General features: G+C 45.0%; 1 protein-coding gene across 1 annotated transcript; it reads right to left on the reverse strand.

Moving 5' to 3' along the window:
• Positions 1-201: 201 nt before the first annotated feature.
• RTCB (RNA 2',3'-cyclic phosphate and 5'-OH ligase) lies at positions 202-12,276 on the reverse strand. The gene is made up of 12 exons (XM_075075780.1): positions 12,072-12,276; positions 11,880-11,958; positions 10,366-10,433; positions 8,463-8,562; positions 7,071-7,227; positions 6,303-6,459; positions 5,068-5,227; positions 4,577-4,752; positions 3,787-3,975; positions 3,194-3,304; positions 2,372-2,491; positions 202-1,295 (listed from the first exon to the last, which is right to left on the reverse strand). Exons 1-12 carry the CDS (start codon positions 12,162-12,164, stop codon positions 1,188-1,190), a joined length of 1,518 nt encoding a protein of 505 aa, XP_074931881.1. The 5' UTR covers positions 12,165-12,276; the 3' UTR covers positions 202-1,187.
• Positions 12,277-13,561: the final 1,285 nt, after the last annotated feature.

The raw sequence follows: 13,561 nt of genomic DNA on the forward strand, positions 1-13,561 counted from the left end.
TGTCACAGCCAAGCTGAGAAAACAGCCCTGCGCGGCTCTTCTCCTGTACCCTCCAAGAAATCCTGCCGTCTGCACATTTCTTTTTGCAAGATCCATCAGCTAAAGTCACAAAATGTGGTGGGTTTCAAGCTCATATATGTACTTAAAAGGGGGACAACAGACGTTTTAGGCACCGAACAAACATGACACGGACGCGCTGTGGTGTCCATCTTCCCATTTTATTTGTAATCCCCAAAATGATCCAGTGGGGATGGTCAGCTTCATTAACCAAGACCGGAGGGGAGTGTAAATGAAACATCAGAAGTGACATCACACTGGGCCTGACCCTGCAATTGGACTCACCTGAATTAGAGCTGCAGGACACAGTGAGCAACATTACCCAAGCCAACTTGTACATGCTTAGGACTTTGCAAAATGTTGGATCAGCACATCTGTAAGTTGTTAAGTCACAACTTTTACTGGGCAAACAAAACCTTTCAAAGCAACATACTCAGTCCTACCAGCATTTCCACAAGACTGTGGAACACCTACTTGTACTGAGCCAAGTACACCAGGTGCTGTGTTAAATGGGAGAGGGTGGAGGAAGAGGGGAGGACTGTGCCTCAAGCCTAGCTAGTCCCTCTCAACCCAAGCAGGAGACCACTCCCAACTCCCTATTTCTTACCCAACTGCCACAAAACATGCAACAATATAGACTATGCATAAAGGTATCCACAAACACAGCAACCTCTCCCTGCCCAGAAGCGCTATACCCTGCCTGTCAGAGTACTTCTATATGCAGAAAGAGCTCCAGGCACTCAGGTGCAGAGACAGCAGGTCTGGTTCATACGCCACCTTCGCTGATGGAGGTGGTCTTGCAGCACAGCAATTAGTGAAAAACTCAGACAAGTCTAAAGTCCTGCCTGTGGAATCACCAGGCAAATGAGGGAGGGACTGCGTATAAAACTCACAACTTATTTTTTGCCCTCTCCTCATAAGAACACCATATAACGTGGAGGGGGATGGGGGGCAATAATTTTGCCTAGGAGTGGTTAAAAATAGGGGTATCCTCAACTGTTGTGTTTCCAGAACAGGGATGTGATATCTGAGCATCCTACAGAGTCCAAGAGGTGTGGGAAGATGATGGTTCTCGTCAGTTTTATGTAAGGCCTGGAGATGTTGGTGTGTTTCTGCTGCCTTGTCAGTTCCTAGCCTTTTATAACAGCAATAGGTCTCAGTTTAATGGCTTTCTTGCTGATGCCAGCTGCATGGCAGGTGTTAACCACATCTGTCACATTCTTATAAGACTCTGGTGCCTGGAGGCGGAAGAGAAAAAAAGAAAAAAAAAAAGACAAAACTATAAACAATCCAAAGTCACAGAAGTTAGGTGTAGGCTTTTGATACCCACTCTTCTCTTTGCAAAAATAGAATCATATGAATTGAAGGTATAGCAGTAGGTGAGCATACTGAGAATCTGGCCACCTTACATATCTAGGAAATCTATGAGACACTTGGCTTTCCAAATAAGCTTTCACCGTATTTCAGATAAAATACTAGCTATTTGGTTCAGTTTTCCCTATATTCTCAGATAATCCAGTCCACCAGCACGTGAGAATGTCAAGCCTCATTACCGGGCAGGAAGTCACTCCAACTTCCTCCTTACTGATAGCCTTTAAGATTTATCTTCACTGCCCCTTAGTGACAGGAATCAGGATCTCTAGAGCTCCCCCTCCAGCATTCTGACAAGGACGCTGCTCTTAAATAGAGGTTTTAATGCGATCAACATGTTTGTACAATACCAACACTCATAGCAGCATAGTTTGAAATGATTAACATGCTTCTATGAGTGAGGCTGCGAACAGAAAAGACATTATAGTATGTTAATGCAGTGGAACTGAAAGTCATAATAATCAGTTTCCTAGCCATTCAGAGTTCTCTTCTTAAGCAAATACAGGAATTAATCTTAATAATCTCTCATACACTGCTAATAACCTACATGACAGCTGCAATGTAAAGTAAGTTTAAAAGCTGTGAGAACATCGTTCAAGAAAAGAATTCATAAAACAACTACTTTTGTGATGCTCACACAAAGACTACTCAGGGTCAATAGTAATTATCCCTATCGCCAGGTAGAAGAGGAAAAAAGCACATCCTCCACAAAAGCTGTCGAACATGCATCTCCCCTTCCAGCAGGATTTTAGGGACAGGGAAGACTTTGCATTATTTAAAAAAAAAAACTTTATAGCTCTATTGGAAATCGCACAAGCGATCACTAGTGATCACTTGGCTCTACAAAAAAAAAAAAAAAAAAAAAAAATCAAGTCAGGGAGGGTCATTCTGCCACGAAGCAAGACTCCCTTTTCCCTCTCAGATAATGAAGTATTAAACTCACTTCTTCCATGACCAGTTTGGGAGAAGCAACACGGATGGCAATGCCCATGTCAGCCAGCTTGTCCAATACATCCTGGAAGTCCAAGTTACGTCGAGATTTGGCTCGAGACAGTGCACGACCCTAGACAGCAGTTTTGTTAGTTCTACTTTTTGTAGCAGTATGGAAAAACAGAACTCTTTCTTATTCATGAAAAACATTATTATAAGTACACACAGAATGGCTCAGAGTACAGACAACGTAAACCAGAAAACAGGAAATGAATTTAGACTTTAGGTGATGGGCTCCTGCAAAATCACACACCTGGTATGATGGCTAGGAAAGTTCCGTGTGTATAACATACTAGTCTACAAGTGTCTTTTTACCCAAACCACTTATCAGAGAGTGTTCAGGAGTCAGAGTTTTACTGGAAGCTATTTATCTTCCTCAATCATCCTGCCTCACACTGTAAATAACAGGAGAGAGAACATATTCTAACTACTGAGGAGTTTTATATGGACAGCCTCAGCACAGTTAATCCCTCTTGTTAGCTCAGAGATATCAGAGTTTGGTAAAAGGAGTTAATTCTCCATATCTTCATCATAACATTTGCCTTGTATAAAGCAGCACTCCCTAAATTTTCTGCAGGAGTAGTCAAAACTACTCAGTAAGGGACAAAAAGAACCTCTAGACTGCAGTTCTCCTGGGCTGGGATCACTGTGGCAAGGCTACTCTCTACTTGTATGACCAACAGATGGAATCACGCACCGGATGACCCTTGAACCACCTTTTTCTCTGAATGACAGTCCTGTTCCAGTCCCTTCCTGAAATAATTTTTTGACTTACGGCTCCATGGCAAGTAGTTCCGAAGGTCTCAGTCATGCCTTGCTCTGTGCCCGTAAGAACATAGCTACAGGTGCCCATAGTCCCGCCGATCAAAACAGGCTGTCCAGTCAGCTGTGGATGCAAAGTATTAATTCACAAGAAAAAGCCTAGCAAACTCATTCTTAATAAAAGTCTGAGAGGAACAATATGTCCAGAAAAGGAGGTCAGGTTCACATTCTCTCAGAGCATGCCTGCTTTTCTTGGGTGCCCAACATCAAGGATTCTGGAGAACTAACTGCACTGAAAAATGTAGGCCAGCAGATCAAAAGACCTGTGTCCAACAGACAAGACAAGGCAAATCAGCCTGCCCTAGGTGTGAAACATTTCTTTCCCTTCATGATCTTCCCACCATTGTGGGTGTGGAGCAGGAGAGGGAGCTCAGCGTCCCAAAGATCTAACACACAGACAAGCAGAATGTTGCCATCCCATTAGGGTTCCAGTGCTGTCAGCTCAAAAAAGGAACTCACAGCATTTAGATCTCTCTTAGGGACGTTAAAATTGCCTGATTCATCCAGAACTCTATTCTGATTTCCTTCTCCCACAGCTGAACTTACTTGATAATCAACAGCGATAAGAGGATGGTGAGGAGGGAAGGCCCTGGTTGACCCCTTTCTGTGCACCAGCAGTGTCCGCTCCTTCCCATCCACTACATGTTGCTCCACTTTGGCAATGTTGTGAGACACATCATAGATAACATGCATATCAAGGTCATCTGGGGTTGTGTTGAAGACCTTGGCAAAGGCCTGAAAAGAGAGCAAATCAGAATGTGAAATACAAGAAGGTAACTGCTGTGTACATGTGGAAGATTTACAATCTTTTTAGGAATTAAAAGCAACAAATCTGCTTGAAAGTGTGTTTCTTACTGATAAGTCAGTGGCCTAATCACTTGGCATGGCAGGTAAGAAGCTTCAGTCAAATTCAGCCACAACAGAATTGAATACAGCAGTGCTGAGTGTGACAGAATTGGGCTGTCTAGATTGTTTAACAGCCCATTGGCAGCTTTAATGCTGGAATTCAGTCAGATATCAGTTAGACAAATTCTTGCAACTCTGCAAAGATGGCTTCAGCAGTGTAAAAATAATTTTCTTGTATCCATTTCTTCCAGTTCAAGGCATTTTCAAAAATATTGCCTAAGCGGCTTCTGCAAGTACAGACCAGAGGTTGAGAGGTTTTAGATGGCTTGCCATGGCTGCAGCTTTGTGTAAATCTCTCCAGAAAACACAGTTTAAGAAGCATAAAACCGAAAAGTACATTAAATACTGCAGCTACTCTGTGTTCCACATGTCTGGGATAAAGCTGGAGATACGTACCAAAATATTTGCATCAGAACAACTCTGCTCCTACCTGTCTTGTTAGAAAAGTCATAGAAGAGCGGTTGACCCATGCATAGTTTCCAGCAGCTGCCATTCCCTTCAAGTAATCCTGTCCCTCTGCAGAGGCAATCCTGGCACACGCCAGCTGGCGATCATTCACTATGATTTTGTCCCGTTTCATAGCTTTTTCCATAGCCACCAATGCATCTGGGAAATAAAAACAGTAAGTCTAAGTGACTTCTTAATTTTGTTTCAATCTGTGGGATTAACTTGGGTGTGTATAATTTATATTCTGAACTCATCTCTCTGATGGTCAAACCTACAGCTTCTTCTCAAATGCAAAAGCAAATCTGCGGCAGAACGTTATTATTTGTGAACAGACAACCCCCATCAAGGCAACTGAGAATAGATTCAGCAATTACAATGCAAGAAATGCTCTTCTGTGCTGGAGTTTACTGTCAATAACAAGACCATACTGAGGAGTCTGCTTCCCTCCGGGTACCTACGCCAGTCAGATCATACCTGTGGCAACTTGGTGGCCAAGGCCTCTGCTGCCACTGTGGATCATCACGCACACCTGCCCTTTGTGGTCGATGCCCATCTTCCTGGCAGCATATTCGTTGTAAATGTCATCCACAACCTGGATCTCGGCGTAATGATTTCCGGCTCCTAGGGTCCCCAGCTGCCAATCACAACACACTGATCAGACAGTGCTAGTAAAGCAGCCTCTGGGAGCACAGGGGAGAGCTACAGGAATATGGGCAATAGGGCAAATTGCTACAGGTTTCAGTTTTAGAAGTTCTTCCAGGAAAAAAAAAAATCCTCATATAAACTGAAAGGAAGTAGAACACAGTAGCATCATCACTGCCCTCTTTGTTCAGATTTGTAACTATTTTTACTGTTGGAACAAGACTGTGATTAAACAAAAGGACCAGGATCTACAGGCTGTGCTGCCACTTTTTTTAAATTTACTTAGGCCCAGTTGAAAGATGGGACAAGTACATTGTATTGAGAATTCATCTTCAATTTGTATAGGTAAGGCAGTCATATATTCTTATATTTGGTGATCACTCCACAAGGAAGCTACAACATTGTTAATTAGGTATTTACAACCTTTCAGTAGATTAAAGCAAGATATTCCGTTTTCAGGCCCAAATTTTTTCAACTCTGTAATAGATGATTGCTTATTTGCAAGGCAAATGTGAAAATTGAGAACATAAGATTATTTTGAGGTTAAAATGCTATAATCTTGCAGCACCACAATTCATAAAACTCAAGAAGTCATATAAAAGAAAGCTTTACAAATGGTAGTGTTAGTATAGCCATCTCAAAAGTGTTCCACCCAGAGCAATGAGATACTATGTACAGGAATTAAATCCAACCCTTGAACTGCAGTTCAAATTTATGAGCTAGTTCTATTTACCATGACATCCTTCCTTGTCCTGCTACTAACTTGATGAGCAAACAAGAAGAAAAGTTTCAGAATAACTTGCCTGGATGGGGAAACGCCACCAAACATGTATTCCAGCACCAGGTGTTAACTGATGAAAAACTAATGGCCCCAGGGACCTTGGGTATGCTCAGTATCATTTGCCTCTGTTACAGTTCTGTCATGAATTATTCAGAAACGACCCCACTGTCTCACTTTTCCCCCCGCCCAGAAATGCTGGGCAGAGTTTCAAGACACAAAATTAGAGAGCTAAGCTTTACATTGGAAACCTGGGAGCACCCACAGCGCTCCTAAAATATAACATTACCTGAGGCAGGCCCCTCTTCTTTGCTCTTGAGGAAACCTTGTTGGGGTCAGCCTGCAGCATTCTTCCATATTCCTCACAGTGCTCCTTGTCCTCTGCCCAGGCGTAGCCCTCCCGGAGAGACCAGTCCACACCCATCTCTAGTGCCTCTTCCAAATCCCTGCAATTATCAAACACCTACATAAGGCTGCTATCCCCAGAAAAACTCAAAACTCCACTGGATATGGCCCCGAGCAACCTGATATAACTTTGTTATTAGTCCTACCTTCAGAGTTAGCCCTCCTTCATGCAAGGAGCTGGATGAGGTGACCTCAAGAGATCTCATCCAACCTAAGTTATTCTATGATTTTATGTTCAGCCCCCAAATTCCCTAACAAGATGTGTAGCTTCTTAATACTTCACTAAAATCAAGCTCTACAAATATATTAACTTTAGATAGGACAGTACTTTTTCCTCTTTGTTGTGTGGGGAATATCCTATTTTCTCTCTCATCCCTTTCAAAAAAAATACCTTTACGTTCATGGAGGTTTGCTGTCAGAAGAATTGAGAACCTTTAAAGAACTTTTAGTTATTTCAGGGTTTTAAATGGGGGAAGAAACAGCTGACTTTGTGCGCTGATGATTATGCCAGTCCTCCTCGTGAAGCACATACAGAAAGAATGAGAAAAGTTTCAGAATTACTTTTCCTTTCTTAAAGTCCCCCACTGATTAATCTTTTATCAAAATAAACACGAGATGTCCCCTCTAGTGACATGCACACAAATTCCCTTACTTGGCATTCATGGGGATGACACCTTTGGAGCCGACACCAACAGGAATGTGGTCAAACATAGCCTGGGCAAGCTGCTCCTTCACGGGCTGCACATCGCTTTCATCCAAATTTGTACGCAGTAAGCGGACACCACAGTTGATGTCAAACCCGACACCACCTGGAAGTGCAGAAAAAGCCATGGAGTTAATAAAGAAAGCATGCTGATGGTGAGGACTTGCTGAATACTTACCTTAAATCAGTGTCAGTCCCTGCTGACAAGGAGTATGTACCGAATGCTGTGATCTTACACCTTCTTTCTGACACAATACTGGGAAAAAGGTAGAACTGCATTAAGCTTCATTGTAATAGATTTAAATGAAGCCTCAGATTTCAAGACAGCCAAAAAAGTAGTCTTGCAGAGAAAAAATGGGAAACTCTTAAAAAAAACCCAGTTTTTCAGTCTCGAGCATATGCTCTACAGACATAGCTGTACAACTGTCTACTGAGCTATGTCTGTTTACAAAGCAGCTTTGTCCTCCAGCAAGTAGACACAACTATAAAATACACTGTCCACAGAAAGCAGAGGATTCTCCTGTTCTTCTGCCTAAGGTCAGAAGAAAAGTGACAGATCTCAGCATGGCTCCCTGATGTTCTCAAAAGCAAGTCCTTTTTGAATCTTCACTGGAATAAATAATAACTAGTTATAGTAAGTGATAAATACTTACAAGAAATATTAAACTTCAGTGCGTAGTGTTTTGCTTAACTCTCACTATTTGATAAAAATAAGTAATGCAGGGCAAGGCCTAATGTGAAAGATCAGTCATGCCACCTTCAGATGAAGGTTCTGTATTAACTAGTGTCAGAGGCGGGATACCAGACTAAGAGATCTTGTGTTTGAGTCAATCAGGAACACTGGAACTGCCTGAAGCAAACCTGAAACATGAATACCATGTTTCATGACAGCCACAAAAGCATCTCGAGACCATCAGTAATTAAAGACCAAGGGTTTATTAAAAAGACAGACATATTTTACAGTAACATTTTTAATAAGTGTAGAAAAATTATCAAAATATATTTTAAAACATTGCTCAAAGAAAACAGTTCTTTATCAACCTAGTGAAACCCAATTTCAAAGTCCTGTGCTCTTCCTTCAAAACTGAGGGGTATCATGAGCCCAGGCCAAAATGCAAGGGCAATTCTCTCTGTACTGTTCAGATGTTTTCAGTGTAACCACCTGCCCCATAAAGAATAAAGATTCTAAGTGCAAGAATTAAGCACCTTTTAACTCCCTGTAATTCACATACTTTTTGCTTTCATTCTGTATATGAAGTACTGTAAAGACATGCCGTTTCAAGAGGTATTTTTATGCCATCCCAGATATTTCTCAGTGCAGGTTAAGTCAATCATCCTTACCTGGTGAAACCACTGCTTCAGGATCATTCATATCAAAGGCAGCCATGTTACCAATGGCAAACCCATAGCCAGAATGGACATCTGGAAGGCCTATTGATCTCTGAAAGAGAATGAAGGAAATTTTGAAGTTTTGTGAAACCCTGTGCTACATGCAGAGTCACTTTGGTTACGCTCTGCCTTGTGGCAGTGGCTGTCACATTTGCAAACAAATAGACCAAAAAGAGAATGCATGTTCAGATGCAGATGGAGTCACTGAATTGATGTGTTTACTATGTAAACTCCTGCAGTTACAGGACAGACAGTCAGAGAAAGCAGAAAGCAGATCTCACTCCAAAGCAAACACCCAGCAGTCACCTGAGAAGCCCTCTTGGCTCTATTAACCAGATCTCAAGAAAACTTAGAGGAGCTTAAGCACCTCAATGTAGGAATTGTGATCTCAAACTGAACCCTGACCTAGCTTCTTCTTGGACTCAGGAGCCCTTGCATTCAAAACTTATGCAGGCAAGAGCTTATGAGTAGCATAAAACAGAGACTTAAGAGCAAAGATGAGTTCATCTTTACCAAATTCCATCTAAAGATATCTGTAATATTTAAACACTGTAAATGTAACAAGGGAAAAGTTCAATGCCACGGAATGATAAAACAGTCAGCATTTTCTCTTAGCTGCGTCATCAAACACTGACCAAAGACTGCACCCTGCAGGCAGGAAAAATATCGTCCTTTTAGGATAATATCCTGATAGGATGAAACAAGATAGGAGCTGTGTCATTTTAATTTACAAAAGAATTCTTTTTACTTAACCTTCTCATATTACTACTAATTAAAGAAAGTGTGTGCTTCTACACAGCTCCACAAGTCCAAAGCATATCTAGTCTGGCAAGTTTAGATTAGGACACCACAAATAGCACTCCACAATCTATTTAAGCAAACAACAACAAACCACAAAAACAAACCGCCAGACCCAAACACCCAGAAAGCTGTCAGGAATTGGAACTTTTCAATGTGTGTTAAACTGTTACCACATGTTAGAAAGAACAGTAATTTTCAGTGGGATTATGCGCTGCTTCTGCCTCCCTTAGCCACCACCAAGAAATCTCTTGGTTTGGAAATAAAAAGTGAAGGCTTGAATAGACAGATGATCAGAACATCTCTCCTACGAACTACCAGTCAAAATTCCCATTTTAACAGGGTGTTACTATGATACCTTATTCCCTTTTTGGTTGACCACTAAGGCATTTTAAGCAGCGTGATAGGCTGCCTTTTACGGCAGCTAGAAATTAAAAACTTTTGCCAAGTCACCAATAGAAACAATTAAAAAAAGAAAATTCCATTATTTGTTACTTATTAAAATAGGCAATATTGAATGTGAAGATCATTTCCACATTGTACTTAGCACTTTTTGAAAAGCGACATAGTATTTTTGTCCTGCATCATCGTATCTGATGCTTCACTTCCAAAAATGCACAGGGCAAGGGAAAGGAGTCTTGAGTGCATGTGGAGGCTCACTACCAACATTAGAGCAGCAACAATAATAGACAACACTATTGCCTCCTGCTCTCTCCTCACTTCTCCATGCATTACAGGTCAGCAGAGGCAACTCAAAACCAACAGACAGACAATATGAGCACTGAGGGAAAGGTGACTTATGCATAAAGCAATGCTAAAAAAGCTTCACGTCAAAAGGCAATCAATGAAGTAAGTGAATACTTCCCTTTCTGATAACTTAGTTTTACAGCCTGCCCTTGTAAGCGCTCCTTACTCAGAGACAGGCTCCTAACACACAGACTGTCTTGAAAAGAACCTTGGTCCATGTCCCTTCTCACACCAGAGTTTGCATTTGGAAGGCAATAATGCCTGGCAAATAGAAACAGAATAAGAGCAAATTTTCAGAGCAGTTACTCACGTGAACAATACCAGGTAATGCCGCCACATTCCCAATCTGTTTCATAGCAGGCAAAAAGCCACCTGCACCTGAAAAAGAGGAAGGAAAAAAAAAAGTAAGTCATCTAATAATTTACCATGGTAATCACAATAAAGGAGTTTCTAAAGAGGTTGCTCTAAACACTATCTGGTATAAAGTGCCTAGCATTACGCATGATCTGCAGTTTCATTAAATGAGTCCTCCTTCTGCTACGGTAGTACTGGTGCAGACCAACCTGTGCTAACAACAGAAGCGTGTGACCACCAGCCCAGCTGTCAGATCTGGATCCAGCCCCACACAGAACAGACAGGCTTAGGCTATAGCCCCCACCAAAGTAAACTCTGAGAGCTGGCACTGATGGAATGCTCTGGAGCAGAGAGGGCAGCTGGCAAGGCTGTGCCCACCCATCTGATCTGGGGACATGCTTCAGCTGCAGGTGACACCCCTGTGCTGCTCACCAGGATGTGGTGGCTGGCAAAGTGAGAGAACTCATAGAATCATAGAATCATTAAGGTTGGAAAAGACCCTTAAGATCATCAAGTCCAACTGTCAACCCAACACCACCATTAGAGGGACCTGGGGGTTCTGGTTGACAGCAAGTTGAACATGAGCCAACAGTGTGCCCTAGCAGCCAAGAGGGCCCACCGAGTCCTGGGATGCATCAAGCACTGCACTGCAGCCAGCTGAAGGAGGGGATTGTCCTGCTCTGCTCTGCACTACTGCAGCCTCACCTCGAGTACTGTGCGCAGTTTTGGGTGCCACAGTACATTAAGAATATAAAGCTACTAGAGAGTGTCCAGAGGAGGACCAAGAAGTTAGTGAAAGGTTTAGAGGTGAAGCTATATGAGGAGCAGCTAAAGTCCCTTGGTTTGTTCAGCCTAGAGAAGAGGGAGCTGAGGGGAGACCTCATTGCAGTCTACAGTTTCCTCACAAGGGGAGGAGGAGGGGCAGGCACTCATCTCTTCTCTCTGGTCACCAATGACAGGACCCAAGGGAATGGCATGAAGATGTGCCAGGGGAGGTTTAGGTTGGATATTAGGAAAAGGTTCTTCACCCAGAGGGTGGTGGAGCCCTGGAACAGGCTCCCCAGGGCGGGCAGCAATGGCACCAAGCCTGACACTATTCACGAAGCACTTAGACAACGCCCTCGGAGATATGGTGTGAGTTTTGGGGTTGTCCTGTGCAGGGACAGGAGTTGGACTCGATGATCCTTGAGGGTCCCTTCCAACTCAAAACACTCTATGATTCTATGCCTCCTAAACCATGTCCCAGAGTGCCACGTCTACACGTGTTTTGAACGCCTCCAGGGAGGGTGACTATTCCTGATTGCTGCGTCTCCAGATCCGCCAGCCGGGGCGCGCACCGGGCCTGCCCCCACCGCCTCTGCCGCACCCTGGTGCCCCCAGGGCCCGCGGGCACCGCGGTGCGCCCCCAGGGGCTCCCTGAGGCGCCCCGGGGTCGGAGGGCCGCCACCTGCTCCCCTTCGCCAGACGCACCTCCCCCGCGGCAGGCGTTGCGCAGCTCCTCAAACATCAGCTTCTCCAGCGGGTCGTTCACGTAGAAAACGCCCTCCACCTACGGGGAGAGCTGTCAGGGCGGCCGGCACCGGGACTGGGACCGGCGCCGGGCCGGGCCGCCCCTACTCCGTGTGTGTCCCCCTCCCCCCCCGGGAACCCCCTCCCACGCACGTGCATGTTTGGCACGAAGCCCTTCTTGATCCGCCAGCAGTTCTTGTCGATCTTGTCCAGGTACTGCAGCTCATCGTTGTAGCTGCGGCTCATGGCGGCGGCGAAGCTCCCGCTCGGCGGCGCGGCCTCTCAGCGCGGCCGCCGGCACTCAGCCAACGGCAGGAACCAACGGCGGCCGCCGAGGGTCACACCGCCTCAACCGCGGCGGGCGGCGGACGGGAGCCGCCGAGGGTCAAACTTCTTCGGGGAGGGCGGGGCGTGAGGCGGTGTGGGGCCGACGCACCCGCCGGCCCCCGGTTGACCCCAGTGCCAGGGCCGGGTGCCCCGGTAGCCGTGGGGCGAGGGTGTGTGTGTGACAGGGAGCGCCAGCCTGCGCCCGGCTGGGGCGAAGGAGGTCGGGTTTGCAAACCTGGCCGCCTCGTCCCTCACGCGACGTGCCGCTTTTGGGCCGGCTGGGCGGAAAACCGAGTGTTTTTTTCACGTGCCTGTGGCTAAGGAGAGCTCTGTGGGTGTGCTGTGCCCCTGGGGCAGGGCCGTTCCGGCCTGCGGGGTGTTTGGCTCCTGCTCTGCTGCGGGTGAATGGGTGGAGTTTGCTCAGTTACAGTCAGGCAAAAGCTGCCTGCACCCCATCAACGGTTGCGTTTCTCACCATGAGGGAAACAGCTTTTTGTTGTTCAGTCTAGGCTCCTGTCGAGGAGCGACAGGCATGGGGATGGCTAGGGCCCCGGCACCACAGCAGGTGGATGGGGCTTTGCACAGGGGTGGTTTAGGGCTTGCAAAAGCAGCTGAACAGAGCAGTTTGTGGCATCCCAGCCTTTGTTTCTCCTCTGTTGGTGCTTGTTTGGGAGACCTGAGGCAGCTCCGTGTCCAGGTTTGGCCAAAGCACAAGCACCTAAGTGTTGCGGGGCAGGTATATCCCTCTGGGATCAGAACTGGGCTCAGATTTGCACGCTAATAAAGTACTGGAAAAAAGAAGGAGGAGAAAGAAAGAGGGTAAGACAACATACCAAAATGAAGTAAGCAGTGAAGTGTCTGTAACTATTTCGATCCAGATCAATGTTGGCAAAGATGTTGGGAGGATTAGAGTTGTAATATATACACAGAAACATTCAAGGAGTTAAATGTATCTAACCTGGCTAAGCAATGCTGAACAGGGGATGTGAGAGACACAAGTATTTGAAGAGTCACAGGTGGAGAGGGACTATCAAAGGCAGTAGTAGTGCCACTTTTCTCTCTCCCTGAACTGCTTCTGCATCTTTGCTAAGATTGATGTTAAGTGTTTAGTTAAGACACTGCAAAGATTTTAGTTCCCACTGTAATTGGGACAGTTCCCAGTCTGGCATGGTGTTCTGGAGAGGGCTCACTTCATACTTAACGCATTGTGTTCAGAAGACGGGTATTTAAGATCATTACAGTAGAAAAAGGTTAGCAGGCACATCTGCCCTAGCACCATTTTGACAATGTACTTTTCCTTCTTTCGAGAGACTGCA

The sequence above is a fragment of the Phalacrocorax aristotelis genome, chromosome 1 (assembly GCF_949628215.1).
Source record: "Phalacrocorax aristotelis chromosome 1, bGulAri2.1, whole genome shotgun sequence".
NCBI lineage: Eukaryota > Metazoa > Chordata > Aves > Suliformes > Phalacrocoracidae > Phalacrocorax > Phalacrocorax aristotelis.